At 37.3% G+C, this 18,083-nt stretch overlaps 1 protein-coding gene across 1 annotated transcript; it reads right to left on the reverse strand.

Moving 5' to 3' along the window:
* Positions 1–5,429: 5,429 nt before the first annotated feature.
* Positions 5,430–16,003, reverse strand: TYRP1 (tyrosinase related protein 1). The gene is made up of 8 exons (XM_071425948.1): positions 15,875–16,003; positions 14,953–15,422; positions 11,815–12,137; positions 10,322–10,526; positions 9,289–9,456; positions 7,723–7,902; positions 6,197–6,343; positions 5,430–5,660 (listed from the first exon to the last, which is right to left on the reverse strand). Exons 2-8 carry the CDS (start codon positions 15,332–15,334, stop codon positions 5,455–5,457), a joined length of 1,611 nt encoding a protein of 536 aa, XP_071282049.1. The 5' UTR covers positions 15,335–15,422; positions 15,875–16,003; the 3' UTR covers positions 5,430–5,454.
* Positions 16,004–18,083: the final 2,080 nt, after the last annotated feature.

Here is an 18,083-nt window from a genome sequence, read left to right on the forward strand (position 1 = left end):
TCGATACAAACACTTTATCAATCTTCTCTCTTCTCCCTCAAGGTTTTTTATTTGGAGAAATTCTCTTCAACATGAGGCCTTTTATCTATATCAGTAGTTTTCTCTGAAACTTTCTGAACTGAAGCAATATAAAACTTAACATCAGTGGTAAACAGACAGGTTGAATGGTCAACTTAAAAATTCTCTTAGGCAGTCATCCTATCCCCAGGTCAGCCTCAAATTAAGGTTGGTAGATTCTACAGCATTGCTTATGTCTTCCTTTGCAGATGTTTTAGCTTCAAGCAACAACCATGGGTCCCTCTTGTACTGAACCAGGGGCATGGATTTAGCAAGATACCAGTCTTATTTCTTGAAGAGCTGTTATGAATTATAAAATCTGAATCCATTCTTGGCTGATTGCCAAAGGTCTTGGAGTCATTTTCTATGTGCATGAAAATTTAACGTACTGTAAATTACTGTTTAGATCCTGTCCTTTGCCCCCAGCAGTTGAGGGGTGAAGAGGGAACAGAGATGCACATAATTGTAATTGGAAATGCCTTACCTAAGCATAATCTGAGTATTAAGGGTGGGTTTGGGAGGATGACACAAAACAATGCACAATGTGTTCTATGTTTAATAATCTACACAGAAATCAATTCAAGGTTTATTTTTGTTGAAATTGTGCTCATTTAATTCTCTCCAGTGAGCGCCAAGAAGCAAATATTATGAAAGTGATTTCTCTTTCACTTTACCTGGAAAAAGCATTTGCTAAGGCCAGCACTTTCATTCTGAACTGGAGGTTAAAAGAGATATTGAGTTAAAATTTAGTTTCTATAGAGGAGATCCATACGTTTTGTTTCAAATTAACATTTTTGAATCTAAACATCTCAGTTTTACTCAGGCTCCCTTGCCAGATTATTCTTTTGATAGTCAAATATTTAGCTGGTAGAGATGTTTTGAACACTAAAAATATTAAAGTGGCAATCAGAATAAACTTTGGCAATAAATCTTGTTTTGGGATTCACCCTAATTATCTGTAAATAAAGCTATGATTAATAATGGTTGCTTAACCCTCCCTCACATAGATGAGGTGAGAGTTCTGGAAATGTTTCTCTAAGTTACAAAAGTAGTTCAGCTTTGTGCCCAAAGCTAATTTTTACAAAAGTTATGATTTTACTACCCACCATTAAGAGGAAGTTAATTGGGCAGCCTAATCACCTAGCAGCTTTCACTAAATTCTTTAATCTGCCTTTCAAAGTCTTTTCTTTCCTGTAGAAATACCAATGTGTAAGGAAATTTTTTGCCCCAGATGCTGCCTTTATTGTGGGAAGCTCACAGAATCTTTTAAACTTTCAGGATATACAGTGTATTTATTGAATGAACAATGCTCTTTCTTAGGGCCAAGTCCCTTTGCTGTTTTCACTCGAGTATCACTTTGGTGGCACTGGGTTTGCTGTTGCAAGCTTGTTTGCAATAATTGCATTCCCTCCTGGAATAGTTTGGATGTGGGAATAGAAATTCTTCTTACTGGAATCTAGGGAAAGAGAGGAGATATCATTGCTGTGCTGTTTTGCTCCCTCTCATCTTTCTTCCAATTTAAAGTTCACAAAGTATTTTGCAGGTTATCATTGTGCCTATGTACTTTTCCAGTACTGTCCTAAGGTGGATGACCATCCATGTAGTGCATTTTTGTGATTCAAATTTCTCTTGAAAGACCTAAATGAGGCTGATTCAATCTTCATAATTCTGCTACAGGAACTAGCCCTGTAGCCCTGGTACATCTTTCAGTAATACATTGCTACCTCTCCTCTCACTAATTCTCTTCCCAGTCCACACACTTCCTCTTTCAATTCCTAATTTTTCAGGCTTTAGCACATGGCATTTTATGAAGCTCTCAAAGTCAATATAATTCCTAAATAAAATCTCTGGTTTATCTTACCAAAGAAAGGTATTAAGCTGGCTAGTATGGTCTAACTTTGATAAATCTGTCGTGTTAGATCCAAATTGTATTTCCATCATTTGTTTTGAAGACTGTCTGCTATTGAATTTAATTTAATAAGTTGCAATTGCACAGAACGTTTTTACTTTCCATCCCTCACAAAATACTGCTGCTCCCAATTGCACACTATGCCAGGTGACCTGATAAAATTATTCAGACACCTTACAGATGAATTTACAATTTTGTAAATTAGTTTTGGGTTCTTGGATGAAAATTGCCTTCTGTCTTGATGCAGATGTATTGTTTAGTTCGTGTCTTGTTAGGCAGTTTCTACCTGTCATTCCATAAGCTTTTAACTCTTTATGTTCAAGAAGCATGGTTCATCTTACAAAAAAACAGAGAATCCGAATTACGGTTTCACTATTTGAGTTCACTACTAATCTACTAATTTGGTTTTCTGTAAGAGAAATAAATTTTGAAAACCAAACTTAGGAGCTAAGAAGGCAAATTAACGTAAAATTCATAATATCCCCTGTTGTAGGGGATGTCTAAGAGGTCTAAATTGTTGTGTATCTGACTGCTTTTTGTGCTTTTGTGATACAGTCACTGCAATATAAGTCAAAAGAATAATAATATGGTATATAATAAGACCAATAATTATTTGTGGAAAGAGGATCTATCAGCAATTACATCTCTGGGTTTTTTTCCCCTTAGTGTCATTATCAGTTCTTATTCAGTAATCTCCAAATTTTATATAAATTTCACAATTCTGACTTGTGTAAGAGTTCCTACCTGACAAATCTTTGAAGAACTGCACTTGTATCCAAATCTGAGACCCTATCACTTTTTCCTTAATGGTGCCAACTTTTTCTATTTATGTCACGGTTCCTTTTGGCATGGTCATCAGTTCAGCTGAACTTAGCTCTGTGTTTTCATCATTTCCAGGTATACCATTTCCAGGTACACTTTACACTTGCTTTATAAAACTCTTTTATGTATAAACTTTCAGGAGAAGAACAGAGAGGAAAAGGCGTGGGGGACAGTGACATCATGTGTTTCATAATTACTGCACCTAGGATTTCTCAGGTTTTTTTTCCCACATTTTCCATTCCTCTCTTCTTGTGACCTTTCCTACTTGTTTTGTCTTCATATGAAAAGCTAAAGTCTACAATTATGACACAATCTATTTACTGGTTTTTTATGTTTTTTTTTCTTAATTTTTTCATATGCTGGCCATCTCAGATTTCAAATCCAAGCTATTTTTTCCCCATCATATTTGTTCAGGAACAAAAAACCAGGCAGCTTCAATGAATGGCAGGAACTTCTCCACACCCAGACATAGTTCAAGTTACTGCAAATAGTGACCAAAGGAAGAACTTATGAGACTATTAGCAAGAATGGGTCAAGCACACAGTTCTCCCCTTTTCTTCCTTCTCCAATTCCTGGGCGTACTGTCCCTTTTGTTTTATCTCTGCCATGAAAATTGACTTTGCTTCTTTGACTTAGATGTGGCAGCTGTAACTATCAGGTAGTTGTCTTAATCTCTGACCCTCAAGACTTGTGCCCTCCTCAAAGCATGAGTGTTTGCTTTTACTTTAAGGACTGAACAGATTTAATGGCTAGCATCCTCTTCTCAAAATCTGATTTTGTCTTGACGTTTTCCTTCTCCTGTCAAGCTTCTGTATGGCCTTTTTATCCATTGGAGTAAAAGCACTTCAGAAAGGAAACTATTTTTTCTCAGATAATAAATGAGTCAAATGAGTCACAGAGGTAAAAATGTGCAAGCTAAGAACATTCATCAGGTCAGTAACAGCTAAGAAAAAAAAAGAGGTCTCTTGACCCAAATCCAAACTATGTTAGATCACCGTACTTTAATCCACTGAAATCAGTAAAGTAGATGACTTCTTAAGTTGCTACTCAGTAAAAGAAAAAATGGCAGGAAAAGACATTTACGTTTAAACATAAGCTGTTGCTTGCATATGTGAAATACTTAATGGCTAGACTGTAAGTTAGAGTACAAGAGTACAACAAAAAATTCCTGTTTCTAATTAACTGTTCCATAGGTACTAGAGGTGGGTTTTTTCTTTCTCAGTATCAGTTATATGTGTAAATTTTTGTTGCTCTCCATAACGCATGCTTGGTAAAGTGGGTTGAGTTGATAACCCATCTTCTACTTGCCTAGCCAAGAGTACTTGTCTTCTCATTTGCATCATTCTCAGTGTATCTCCTTGCAACTGAATGTATGTGCCTTGAGCACACCTGGTACTCACTGAAACCCCTGAGGTCAGCATGGCATGTGACCCTTACTTCTACCTAGTAACTTATGTCCAGAAGGGCTGCCTCAGACTGAAGGAGCTCAGTCCAAGTCACTTGCCATTTCTGTGAAGCTGGGCTTAGACAGAAGAGAGCCAAAGGACATCTTGATGTAACATTCAGTTAAAGTTGAGTGCATTCAATAGCCTGAAACCAGGAACACCCCTGTTGTCAGTTAGTGACTGCTAAATTAGATTCAATAACACATCACAGGAAGACAATCTGATGACTTATTGGTACCTAGTTAGGATGAGAGAGAGGAGGTGAGGCTTGAAGCCAGATTCCTCAAGCCCAACCTCAGGCTGTAAAGGCAGGCATCAGTTTGTTGCTGTCCTGTTGTTTTATGTTGAATTAATTCAACAACCGCTGCTTAAGGCTATTTTCCCAAGTCTTTTCTACAGCTTAATGCCTAGGGCTTTCTTTCAAAGTACAAGAGTGGGTTTAAATTCCAGCATGAGACAACTGAAGCAAGGTCTTTCATTGCTGGGGAGAATGCTCTGCAGTGGGGATAGTGGGAGAGAGGAAGGGAGCGAGTGTCAAAATTAGAAATAAAAATTAAGCAAAGGCTTTTGCCATCTGTCCTTTCAACTGGATGCTCTTGCAGGCAGCTGTGTTTGAATACCTGTTTGAAGTTTCCAAATACTGGAGTGGCTTTGATGATTAATATCTTTTCACAGATCCACTTAAAAGCAGTAATTCGTTCATAACTATATTTTGTGAATAAAGTTGGATTTCAAATATACCCTTGTCCTCAGAATTCCATTGTCACGTTCTGTCTGGCATGATGACTATTTTGAAACACATTCTACTCATCTGGCCAAGGTGCTTACTTGTATTTTGTCTTCTCCTTCTGTCATGTTCTAGACTTGACCTTTTCACAAAAGTACCTCATAAAAGAATTCTGGGTATAAAAGTTAGATGAAGTTGGATGACATTGGCTATTGGCAAGTAAACTAATGTTTGGCAGATTTTACAGACATATGCATGGGAAAGGCTTGCAAGTGACCCTTGAAAGCTTCTATTATAATCAACATAGAATTAGCATTGCAAAGAGGTCTTATTGATGCCTAGGTGTGATGAAAGTGGAAGTGAAACCTGAAGGAAACATACTGAGACAGCTGACAGTTTATGCTCTTTATTTTAAAGCAGGTGGATGACCACCATTTATGAAATAAAGCAAAAAGATCCCCAGTTTCAGTCAGATGCAAAAAAGTGCCATCTCTTCAAACAACAGACTGGCTTGGTGTTGGTATGCCATCATAATCATCTGAGTAGTGCTGATACTGGTCAGTCAGAAGAGGCTGATGCAAGTCATCTTTATTTTTCTTGACACGTACGATACATGCAGCAGCAGCAAAGATAATTGCAACAAGAACCAGTGCAGTCACTATTGCAATAGTTATCATCTCTGTGACACGGAGAGCCCGACCTAAAAGAAGGAAAACAAAAGGCAAAGATATTAAAAGCAAAGTCAAATAATATGGATGAATACCTGAAGTTCAGACTGGAACTCAGCATTTGTCATTATTCACTGAGTTGGGGAGTAGAAGTAATTCGAATTTTGTTTGATAATTCTTGTTCAAAAATATGAGAAGATTTAGTCTATCTTGCCTCAGTCTATAATTGGTTCTGGACCTTTCTTCTGCCACCTTGTTTGTGAGGATTTGCATTCTCTCTAGTGAGTTAATGAATCTATTTGACATAGGAATGAGGACATTCTGCAAGGTTAACATCCAAATGAGAACTTCTCCTAAAATTATGGGGGGTCCTGGCAACTTCATGGTGGAACAGTCTCTGACCAGTAGCTATACCAAATCCCAAACAAACATCTGGAAAGTAAGGTAGGAAAGGAGACAAAGGACTTTACAAAGACAGCAAATATTGTTGGTGAAATTTGAATAGATTTCAAGAGACAAAGATATGAAGGAAGAAAAGGAGAGGAAGTATCTAGGCTGCACAGCTTACCTGGCCACTTCACTTCATAGCTGTATCCCAGGTTTTCTGGTGCAGTAACAAACATTTCATTATTGGTCACTGGAGGCCAGAAAGGCACCATGTTGTACTGTCGGTTATGTCCAATAGGGGCATTCTCCAGTGGGTATGTTGAGATATCTATATTTGAAAGTCAAATCACACTTCTGTAAATAAATTCAAAATAAATTGCACTACTTCATTTTTTTTCCAACTCAGGGTTTTGAGTACCCTAGAATTCTTTTTCACATGTTCCAGAAGGATTTGTTTCCTGGTGTGGCAGATATAAAATAAGAGTCTCTATGCTGTCCAAAACTAAGGCCACTAGTGTTATCTCTGGTTTTGAACAGAAATCACTGGTAAATTTTTAAAAATTTTGCCTGTGTTGGGCTTTTTGTTTCTTCTCACTTGGAAAAGGAGAAATATGTCAAAGACTTTTTTCTACATTCTTGCTTTGCCTGATTGTAGCAGTGATGAACAGGAGGGCAGTTGATATAAATTCCAGTGGACTTTTTTTGCAACATTATACTAAATCAGAAGGAAGTCAGCTGAAATAAAAATCAAAACAAAACAGAAAATCCCCAAACCAAACCAAATCAAACCAGCAACAACAACAACAACAAAACTCAAAACATAACAGAAAGAAAATACTTTGTGGTAAGATGATGCCAAACCTTGCGATACATCATCTAAGAACCACAAGGGGATACAATTGCTCTCTGAGACCTGATGTGAGAAAATTCAGTGAGTAGGTTGTGGAAGCTACACAAAGAAAGCTCAGTTGTGCAGCAACAGCTGCCTTCTGTAGAAGAAGGAAGAGGAATATAGATTATCCTAGGAGAATGAAGTTGCTGCATTGTGTGGAGGAATACAGTTGCTGCATGATGCATAGACACAAGGGTTAGATTGAATTTTTCCCTAGCCCACTAATGTAAGTCTCCTCCCTTCTTTATTTTTTTTTCTTTCATTCCTTTCAAATCCTTCCTTCTGTTGTTCCTTTCTCCCTCTTTTTCACTTTCTCTTGTATTACCTTTTTCTGTTCTTTTTGGAATTAAAAAAGCAAGGGCAGAAATGGTAACTATTTCCTTTAGAAGTATATGGAGATGGTTATTGAATGCTGGTAGTATATAACAAAGGTGGTGAAAATGAATGTGTATGGCACCTGTTCTTCTTTTGACAAGAAGAAAATAGTTATTTACTCCACACAACAGTGTAATATCATTCCAGGGTTACACTGTCCTTGCTCAATGGAGACAGTGTATTCCCACATACTGTTTTCTTGAATTGTGGCTGCTGTGTCTGACCAGGTCCCTTCACAGCGAGTGGTCTGCAATTTGATGTCAATGGGGTGAGGAGGAGAGCTTGCTTGTTACTACTTTGTTAACAATACTAACTCTTTAATTCCAATCCTCTCTCCTAAATTTAGGGGCATCTTGCTGTCCCAAAAGAAGGAATTGAGTTTTTGTGGCTACAAAGCCTGACAACCAGCCATCCTGCCTCTGTCCATGAGAACATCTTACCTGCAGAATGCCGTCTCAGCCACTCATCAAAAAGAGCATCTGTAAATGTGTGCAGGAGGACAAAAATGGGGTCATTTGGTGATAAATGAGTTTGCCCTCCTGTTCCATTCAAAAATAGATGAGCCAAGTTATGAAGACTTCGGACTGCTGGGTCATATTTTCCTGAAGGATCACTGTACCCTAAATATGCAAACAAAGAAGAAAACAAAAATTACAGTGAAGATTTTGTTTGGAAGCTGCAGTTTCAGATTAATACTTTTTTTTCCCTCTGAAATGCTTTCATGTTGTTATGTTGCTTTGTTTGAAACAAATGGGTAGCTAATTCTCTACCTACTGACATTTGGGAAATGTTCCTGGAATGCATAATTTTCAGATTAAAATAGCCTTTATGAAAGAATGCTTGGAATGTGGACTGCAAAGCTGCTGGGTTCTACCACAAAAATCACCAAAACAGCATCATAGCATGAAAATAGAGGTGTATATTTAGGCCCTAAATATCTTTCACCATAGTAAAATAGTTGCATGAGTTTTCTAACTGCTTACTAAAGCAGATGTATCTTGACATTTACTCTAATGAGCTAGCTGTTAGGTTTCCGTGCATCACTTCCATGCATACTGGGAACACATACTGGACATCTTCACATGCTCTGATATTGCTTATTTTTTCAGTGAAGACAGAGTGTAGCTTTGCTTGTGCCCAAAACCTCATAACCCTCAAGTCAAATGTTAGGATCTGAAGCATCATGAAAACTCCTCCTGTGTTCAAGCTTCGGACAATTGTTCCAGGGACGGATACATACAGTTAATTTTTTAAAGCCATGTTTGGACACCTAGGTATTGATAGGCATCAATTTGAACTGTCACTTTGCAATTTTTCCTGTTAAAAGCTCTGGATTGTTAAGGTATAGAAGTTGTTAGGATGCTGTCTGAACAGTATAAATTGAGTGTTTAGGCTCTTTTTTCTGTTGGGGGTGTGTGTGTGTATGTGTGTGTTCTGGTGTTGGAGAGTTTAGTTTTAAATATGCAGAGCTTATAGAAGAACAAGAGTTTTATGTCCCAGAGAGGAGGGCTAGCATGTCTAGCAGTAAATCCTGTACCCAGAGCTCAATTACTATTTCAATACTATTGCACTAAGTACTACCACAGCTTTCAATTTATTTTCATTTCTTTTCTTTGTTTCAATTCAGATCCAAGAATAACTGCTAGAGGCCCTTGTTTCCTTCATTTAGAGATGCAGCAGCATCAATCCACAGGAAAGGACTGTGTTTTCAACAAAGGTAACTTACTAATTATGCGCCAAGGACCTGAAGTTAGTTTTTACTTAGTATACCAGCAGCAGACTCTTGAGACTTTTATGCATTTTAAGAGACATAAGCTATAGCTATAAAGTAATTTACATAGAACTTATTTCTGCTTAATAGTGAGCTAATACTTAAAGCTAAGAACAATGTGTTCTTCTTGTCCAGCAGCCTGTCTCAAAACTCATACTTCCAACAGGAAAAAGTGGCAAGTCTGCTCTCTGACTTATTTGGAGTTGTTCCAGGTCTTTTTATTTGCCATGTTTACCTTCTACTGTGTTACGGAAACTGTCTGTTGAATTGGAATAAAAAGGGGGAGTATCAAATACACCAACTTCCAAACACTGAGCAACATCCTCAGGCTCTGGGAGACGCTGCACCATAGGTCGTGCTACATTTCCAGCAGGATTCCTTCGGATGGGACCACCCTCAGTACCTGGAAATGGAAAGAAGAGAGAAAACAAGGTTGGTTGAACAGTAGGCCACAGAATGAATCACTCTCATGATTGAATCACGGAGAAAAAAATTCCCTCAAAAATTACATTTACACTGAATGAACTGGTCAGTTCCTTATGTTTTGCAAAGAATCCTCATGGGGCCCTATGTTCTGGATTCTCTGTTCCAGGATTTAAAAAGTCATCTAGAAGCTTCTTACTGAAGTTTGTTGTTCTCTAAGTGATTTAGAAAAAATTTCTACAGACTTTCATGTGATTTCTTGGTGAGACCTAGGCCAAGATTATTGAGGATGTCCTGATAGAGTAGCTGGGAAAAAGATTATGTAAATTACTTACCCAATATTGGGGGATTCTTATTTTTTGCCCCATATTTCCATGATGATGCTTATATGAAGAAACTTACTGGTATTTTAAAAATTATTTTAATTTGGGTAGGTATGTTAGAATGTGGTATTACTCACATTCAAAACATGGTGCACGTAGTTATTATGGGGATTTGTTGGATGTCTCATTTTAGGAGCAGAATGGCATGAAGGTGATAAGTGGAGTAGTCAGAAGAAATGTTAAGCTTTTTTTAAGAAATAACACTGCCAGATACAATTATTTATGGGGTAAGAGATGAATTGGTACTGCATGAGAAGGGAAGGCAAAGCATTTAATCTTTCTTCTTCTACAAGCTTCTGATAGTATGTATTATCTCAACAGACTGATGAAACATGGATCAAGAATATTCAAAAACCACTTTAAGATCTTTTGGCTGGAAAAAACAACTGCAATGTAAAGCATTATATTTATTTATTATTAAGAGAATTTTCTCTCCAGATATCTTTCATCACTCATACTTACTGTTACAGATGGTTCCCAAGGTTTCATAATCTTCTACATTTTCACATAGCACTCGCCACTGAGAGAAGATTGAATTCTGGCTTATAAGAGAGACATCAAAATTGCTTCTAGCTCCCATCAAGTCATCTGAGCAGATATCACATGTGTTTTGTCCTGTTGCAAAGTTCCAGTAGGGCAGTCCAAAAGTGGGGTCCTGTAGCATGTTCTAATCCACATAAATACGGTATTACTATGTGTTTGACACAGACAGCTGTAATATTTACTGCTAGAAGAATGTTAAAAAACAGCTAAATACATCTTGGTAAAAAGTCAGAATCCTGCCTTATAGAAGAGAAGAACTCTATGTAAAATTCATGTAGAAGCTTTTGGTAGTTTTTCACATTGATACCTTTGTTTAGCAGAGCAGATAGCTGTACTACTGAACTGAATCATGGATTTCCCCCACTAATAAGACAGTACCTCTCCCACAAAACCATATTGTGAACAGTAAGAAACATAAATTAACACTGAAACCCCATTTTCCAAATATTTTTAATGGCCTGTCAGCAAAAACAGTCTTTGTAGTTCACATAATAACTAGGTCAACTGTGGAACTGAAGGAAATATAAAGAATAGGGGTACCAGCTTTTCCAATTGGCATTGTTTGGCTATAGCATGGGTTAGAGTTTGACAGTGCTGGAGTTAATGAGGCAAAATTACTTTGACTAATGATCAAGTCTGCTGACATAAATAGGAATATATATTAAATCACAGACAGATAGAACTTCTCAGGGCTTTCACTTAGAAATGCCACTGATGACAAATGTGTGTCTTGGAAGGGAGTTTGTGCCTCAGCCTGATGTAGAGCAATTAAAGCTAGTGGAAACACTGAAGTGATTTCAGACACTATTTAGTCCTGACCTTGAAAACTTAATTCTTGGTTTTTTTAGGAAGGATGGTGGTTCATAAAATACTATACCCATTTTGTGGATAGGTCCGCATAAGAGAGGGATAAAAAAGAGAATCATTGATTTATGGAACAGGGTATAACAAAGCACTAATTTCTCTAACCAGTTACACAAACTAAATGTGATTCTGAATCCCTAAGCCATCTCTGTTATCACTTTCTTCAGAATTTCTGCTGCTTTGGTTAATGTTATTCAAGAATAATGGCCATGAGATTAAAAACACCACTGAAAATAACTTTGTTGGTCCAATAAAATGTCTTATATCTAGAATACATCTTTTTTTCCATGAGATTTTTATGGAAATTTTATGTTTTCTATTGCTGTGATTAAAATATTATATTTAAGCATCTCTATAAAAGTGACAGTCTGAAGCCTAAATGCACTCTATTAAATTTTGTATACCAAATGGGTTACTGAAATTGAAGCAGAATCACTTCAACATGTAGGGAAACCTGCTGTCATTTTTGCCTATTTTAATATGTAGTGAAGTTCTTTAACTGTACAGAACATAGCATGAACACCAGTAAACATTTACAGGAACTTTACCTGCATGTCTCTTTCAAGCTGCAATAGATGGTATCTATGCCACGTGACAAAAGCTGGTCCCTCATGAGAGAAATCAACTCCTCCAAAACTCTGTTGCCCCACACCAAGGAAAGTCTTCCTGACAGAATAATAATGGGACCACACAAAGTAGTTATAAATGGAGATATTCTCGAACTGCGGTGTGTTGCCGTCTGGCCCAAAGATTTCTTCACGTCTTCGTGTGGCAATAACGATGTCAGGATGGACTGTCACCTTGGCTTGGTGTAAGGCATTCACAAAGCGATTCCTTTCTTCTGCACTTAGATCCAAAAGATTCCTTCTGACTGTGATAATACAGAAGAAGCAAGTTACTAAAGTAATAGACACTGAAGCCTGATCTCAGAGAACTTGTTTATTGTGTTCCTAATAATTCGGGGTAAGTCCCATTTTCTTCAAGTATTCACCCTTTTTTATTGGGGAAATTCACTGAGCATAAATAGATAATGTTATTTATTTTGAGAAAATCTGAAATAAATTAAAAGAGAGCTCCAATCCTTGAAATTTTAATACTTTTAAGAGTACTGTTACAGATTATCTTTCCATCCTGCTAGACAAAAGACTAAGACTATTCTTTGTCATACAAACCTTTCAGAACTTCATCCGATATATTTAAGTTTCCTGTGGTAGTACTTTACGAAATAAACACTATAAACCAATTTATAAGAAACAGAAACCCTCTGTTTGGGAATTTAATGAAGAATTTTTTTTTTTCATTCTTGAACCTTTGTAGGAAAAATGGCAGATTCACCAGTGAATTATTCTGAATTTCACACAGTACAGTATTACTTGAATCTGAGATTCTCTCTTATTTTATCTCTTTAACCTGACATTATTAACAATTGCCACATATTAGTCCTTTTTAGCAGTGTATCTCAAAATAATGAAAAAATGCCATTGTCCACACATAGAGAGTGAAAAAAGGAGGAAAACTGACTTGTTGAAATAGCAGTGTTTTAGCATGAAGAGCTGAGTTCAGATCACCTCAGTCCTTCTTTCACCCAGTCTGGGAAAATCTCGGACTAAGTTTAGACTAAGATAAAGATATAAGTCCTCACAATTGTTTTTCAATACTTACTTATTGTCATTATAAAAAATACTGTAAAAATCCATAACTCATTGTCCAAATTAATGATCAATTATGTTGATACAAGAAACAACAGATATTCAACATGACTCTATATGAAGAATAAAAATGAATTATGTTTCACTAAAAAAGAATTTTCAGCGACGGATATTTTAGCTTCTTAGAAATTTAAATAAAGTCTTTCCTGAAACATGAATTTCATCCAAGGACAGCGTATCCTGAAACATGTTTTTTTGTTTTGCAGAACTGACATGAACTGAACCTCATCACTGAAGTGATGGGTTTTTAGTTTTGTTGTTTTTTTGGTTGGTTGGTTGGTTGGTTGGTTGATTGATTTGTGGTGTTTTTGTAGTGTTTCAAGTGGAGAACTCTAATTGTCCATCTAATTTTGATTTACATAGACATCTTAACATTTTCATTCTTAAAGTATATGCTTGAACCACAACAAAAAATTGTGACTATTATTAGAGTTAGTCATAAACTGAGAAGATATGAAGACACCAAACTGCATTTTACAGCAATTTAGTATGGATATACTGACAGTAATCCAGTACTTATTTCTAAAATCTGAGCAGATGAGGCCAATGGATCTGTGAATGGGCAAAAGAGGTGACCTCAACGTGGAAACTTAGAGCATAATAGGAAACTAAATTACACTTTTTACACTCATGTTATCATGCATGATGTATCTGATTTATTTGGTGTTTTAATGCATTGTAAAGGATTTAATGTGAGAAAAGTAAAATGTGCTGTTGTACATTCTAGAAAATTACCTAAAACTGCTATTTACCTGTCTCTAGTTTTACATTAACTTTGTGTGTAACATTTATCTCTTGATTATTCTTCAGAGTTGTTATCATTGCAAAATAGAATAGGCCAGAATATCAGAGAGTGCAATGTGGTTTAGCATGCCCAATTCACAAGTAATACTTCCTGCTTTCTAGCTTAGTTCTTGAAGCTCAAAGAATAGAAAAAAAAAATTCAAAGATTTTTCCCATAGCCATCAATAAGTCATTATTAAGGAATTGTTGTTAAAATTTTGGTAAGTGGTCCTTTGTTAACCCTTTCTGGGACATGCTCTTATATCCATGGAATGTTCCCTTATCTGGTGAAAAAGTCAGTGCTGATTTCTGTTTCTGCAGAAATAAACACTGCATATTTGTGCTAGAGAGTTTTTGTTTAACATATCAACAGAACCCATTGCTCATTTTGGGGGGAATTATGGATTTTACAGGATTTCAGTAACATCTTTGAAGTTAAAAGTGTAAAAATTTAAAAATAAAGATTGAAATCTTGCCCATTCAGATGGTTTTCAGATAAGAACAAGGATCTGTCCCCAGGCCTGTTTGTCTTTTTAAATTTCCCTATAATGTTCAATATTTTTCCAGTCCTGCGATGATTTCATAACAATTTTTAAAAAAAATTAAAGAACTGTTTAGTGATATGCTATACTTCACTGAAACTGGAGTACTGAAGAAGGGCTTACCACACCCTGGACTGATTCATTTGAGCTGTCCACAGTCGTGACTAATGTTTTTAAAGATATTGACAGCAGCAGGACAGTAAAATATCCCAGACTGGTATATAGTTTAGAATTGTATTAAGGGACTTTGAATGAAAAGAACAGCTAAAATAGTCACAAGGTATTAAACCTATTGAGGTACATATTATTCTCAAACACACTCACAAACACATGTGCATGCCTATATACATTGTTTTACTCTTAAATCCAAATAGTAACTTTTTTTCCCAATACAGATGCTCTATTCTTTAATGGACTTTGATCATTGACTGGAAGTTTCTTTTCTTCCTTTTAATGGATAGTAAGTATAAGTAATTTATACACATGCTGAACAGCTCCTCTAGCACCTGCCTTAACCCCTTTAGCAACATACTAAAATGCTAAATAAATATAATGGACATTTTGTACCTTAAAGAGAACAAATCCACTAGGTATATTTAGAAGCAAGCACTGACAAAGAGCGATTTCCGTGTCATATTCCTGATGCTCTTACCTATGCTGATCTGTCGGCTGCAGGTAGGTCCAGTCCAGCCAGGCCGGCAGGACCCGCAGTTGTACCCGGAGAAGTTCCCGTTGCAGCGGCAGGTTTGGTTGAAGAAGCGGATGGGCCACTGCTCGCGGTCATCCCGCCCGTCGTGGATGTACTGCGGGCCGTGGGGCCGCGAGTCGACCGTCACCGGCACGCACCGGCCCCGTCCTGTGGACACGCCACACCGGTCAGTGCCGGGCCCAAACACAGGGAAGTAGTCTGGGCAGCACATGCCGCTCCTCAGGGACTCAACAGTTGCACACTGCCGAGGGAACTGAGCTCCAGCTTGGCCCAACATGGTCAGAAGCAGTAGAAGGGAAAGGTGGAGCAGCGTGGGGATCCGCATGACAGCGGGTCAGGCAGAGCCGGCTTGCTCCCAGAGCTGGCTGTCCACACACGCTGATTTCCCCTCCTGTGATGGAACACCCAGCTCCCTTTATGGAGAGAGAGAGAAAGTGAGAGAGAAAGCACAATAAAAACAAGTGATACAAATTTCTGGGCTACCTGTTTCACCCCAGAAAATTCCTTCTAACTCTACACTCTTATCTGAAGAGGCAAACAACTCTGACCACAGGCACTAATGTTCTTCTCATTATCTGCATGAAAGATAGCAAATAAGTAGATCTATATTTGCTCATTACCTTCTAAATGCTTCCAAAACGTTCATTCATTTTACACTTGCCAGACACATTTGCTTCACTACCACAAAGTTCTAAAACCTCAGGCAACAGTTTTCTGAAACTTTTTTTTCCCACCCCTCCTTCCCTCCCCAAGTTCATGCCTTTTCTGCATTTAACTAGTATATCTTGTTCTCCCTCAGTTTTCTTGCTGTTCTCCAGTGCCAGCTCCAACATAAAGTGAAGCTGTACTTCCTCATGCATTGTACCTGTTTTCTCTTCGTGGTACCTCTCCACTGCTGAGATCTTGTTCTATCTCTGCACGTCCTATGACTGTCTAACCTGAAATAAGCACGGCTAATTTCTCTCCTGGTTCAGTCTGCCTGCTAATCCTTCTTGTACCAACACAGAATGGCTTGGCCTCACCCTCCTTCCTCTCTTAATCCCCTTTCTACTTCAGTGCATTTCTCTGGACTTTAAGTACTTGAACAGCACATGATTTCTTTCATGCTTATCTCCTTGTGATTTTACAAGTTTTAGCAAAGGTCAGAGACAAATACTTGAATTCAAAACAGAACAAATGTGAAGTTGGTTTTTGTTTGTTGTTTTTTTTTTTAATTACTTGCAAAGAAAGGCTCATTTGAAAGCAGACAAAGAACAGTGGGGAAAATCACATTTAATAGACACTTAGAAAAAGTTCTTAAGATGGCATTTTCAAGATCAGGCAGAAGTAAGTGACTAAGCAATGTTATTTATAAAATTAAATACTCCAATTTTTAAACTTAAAGTTTTAGTTTAATAATTTATTTAATACTAAAATAAAAAGAAAATTATCATATTCAAATTTCATTAAATACTAAGTTCTGAGCATGTGCTATGAAGGGAAATCAAACAAAGAAATTGACAAATCTCTTAAATAAAAAAAATGCTTCTTTAATCACTGCAAGGATGATTTCTGCTGTGCAAAAATGACCTTATTCAAGTGATTAATCTCTTTCTTAGCTTTCAATAAGGATGGATGTCAGTGAGGTGGGGATATGTCAAGTAGGGTGAAGATATGTCAAGAAACATCTTAACTGGCATCAAGACAAAACCTGAACAAGTTTTCTGGGAAAAGGTTCAATCACACTGTAACTGGCATCAAGCAGGAAATGGATTACCTGCTCTTTCTGCTTCCCTATGGGCAAGTCATAATGTGAGAATGCACCCAATTCTGGCAGAAAAAAGAAACAGGTTTTTTGTTTTTTTAGTCTTGCCAACCAGCCATGCACCAGAGCAGTGAACCTTCCCCTCTGTGCCTTGTATAACTCAACATGCTTGCTTCAGGGTAGGACCTAGATTTTTAGTACACTTCTCTGTCTCTGTAATTCATTCTCCATTTGCAGACAGTAATATTTCCTAGTCCTCAAATGAACCTCTTTTTTATTCTGACTTCCACTTCATTCTCCATTTTAGCCTGTATTCTCTTCTTTACTAGCTTATCCTGCTTCTTTCCAAGCTTAAACCTTTTCTCTTTGAACATGTCTTTTGGGATACATGTGACACAAATTCACTATTTTCACATCAGAAGGTAAACCAGAGCTGGTAAAAAACCTCTTGAGATTTTATCTGAAAAGAACTTAAAGTTCAAAGAAGAAGCATACAGGTTTTCACCATGAATATTTAGCAAATACAGCAAATTCATAATAAGCTTTAAAGGGATAAATGCTGCTCCTTAGACAAAGCCCCAGTGAAATAGAGCAAAAAGGTGTACTGACTGGGGTTTTCTGGCATCATAAAACTTCCCCTTATAATGGTGTACATGATTTAGATATTTTGTAAACTTCTTGCACAGAAAACACCTATGAATGTTTTATGACAGAGATGCACTGCTGAGGATCATATACCTTCTTTGCCCCCTGATGTTCCCCTGGGTATCCCATTGGAAATCTTGCTGAACTGTTTGGTGGAATTCAGTCCTTTTTATAATCTTTATTTTGATGTTCTTGCCATTTGAGATATATTGCGTCTAAAGACTCCTGCTCCCCTACTGTGCCTGGAATGATCTGATCTTGGAGATTCTCCAAATGCACATCTGTGTTTCTGTGGCTCAGTTCAGAAAGAGCTTGTCCACAAAAGCAAGGTAATCAGGAGGAAGTCAATGTGTGAACACCTAGCTCAATAATTGCCTGTGTGGACTAAAAGACCCAAAAAGATAATATTTATTATGTTATATGTTTCCATATACCTTGCACCATTCTCTTTTTTTTTTTTTAACATTAGTTCTTGATGCTTTTTTTTTAAACATCAGTTCTTGATGCTGAGAACAGCTCTCTATGCAGATACACAAGGTTTAGCTGTGGTAGTACCCTAATCTACTGGAAAAGGTTATAAAAATCCAGCCAGTTCTATTTGTGCTTGATGAAACCTGAGGTACTGATTCTGCCTCACCCTATGCCATCAGCCCTACAGTCAAACAACAGTTCTCTGGAGCTACCC

Source organism: Agelaius tricolor, unplaced genomic scaffold (assembly GCF_023055355.1).
Source record: "Agelaius tricolor isolate 1412-34295 unplaced genomic scaffold, bAgeTri1.0.p SCAF_4, whole genome shotgun sequence".
Classification (NCBI taxonomy): domain Eukaryota; kingdom Metazoa; phylum Chordata; class Aves; order Passeriformes; family Icteridae; genus Agelaius; species Agelaius tricolor.

Bases quoted from the DNA above. Each gene is read 5' to 3' on its own strand.
- TYRP1 (XM_071425948.1), bottom strand. From the start codon at position 15,334: ATGCGGATCCCCACGCTGCTCCACCTTTCCCTTCTACTGCTTCTGACC. The intron at 10,527-11,814 runs GTAAAGTTCCTG...TATGTGGATTAG, and splicing joins AGCTTGAAAGAGACATGCAG to AACATGCTACAGGACCCCAC. The intron at 9,457-10,321 runs GTAAGTATGAGT...TTCCATTTCCAG, and splicing joins CTTGGGAACCATCTGTAACA to GTACTGAGGGTGGTCCCATC.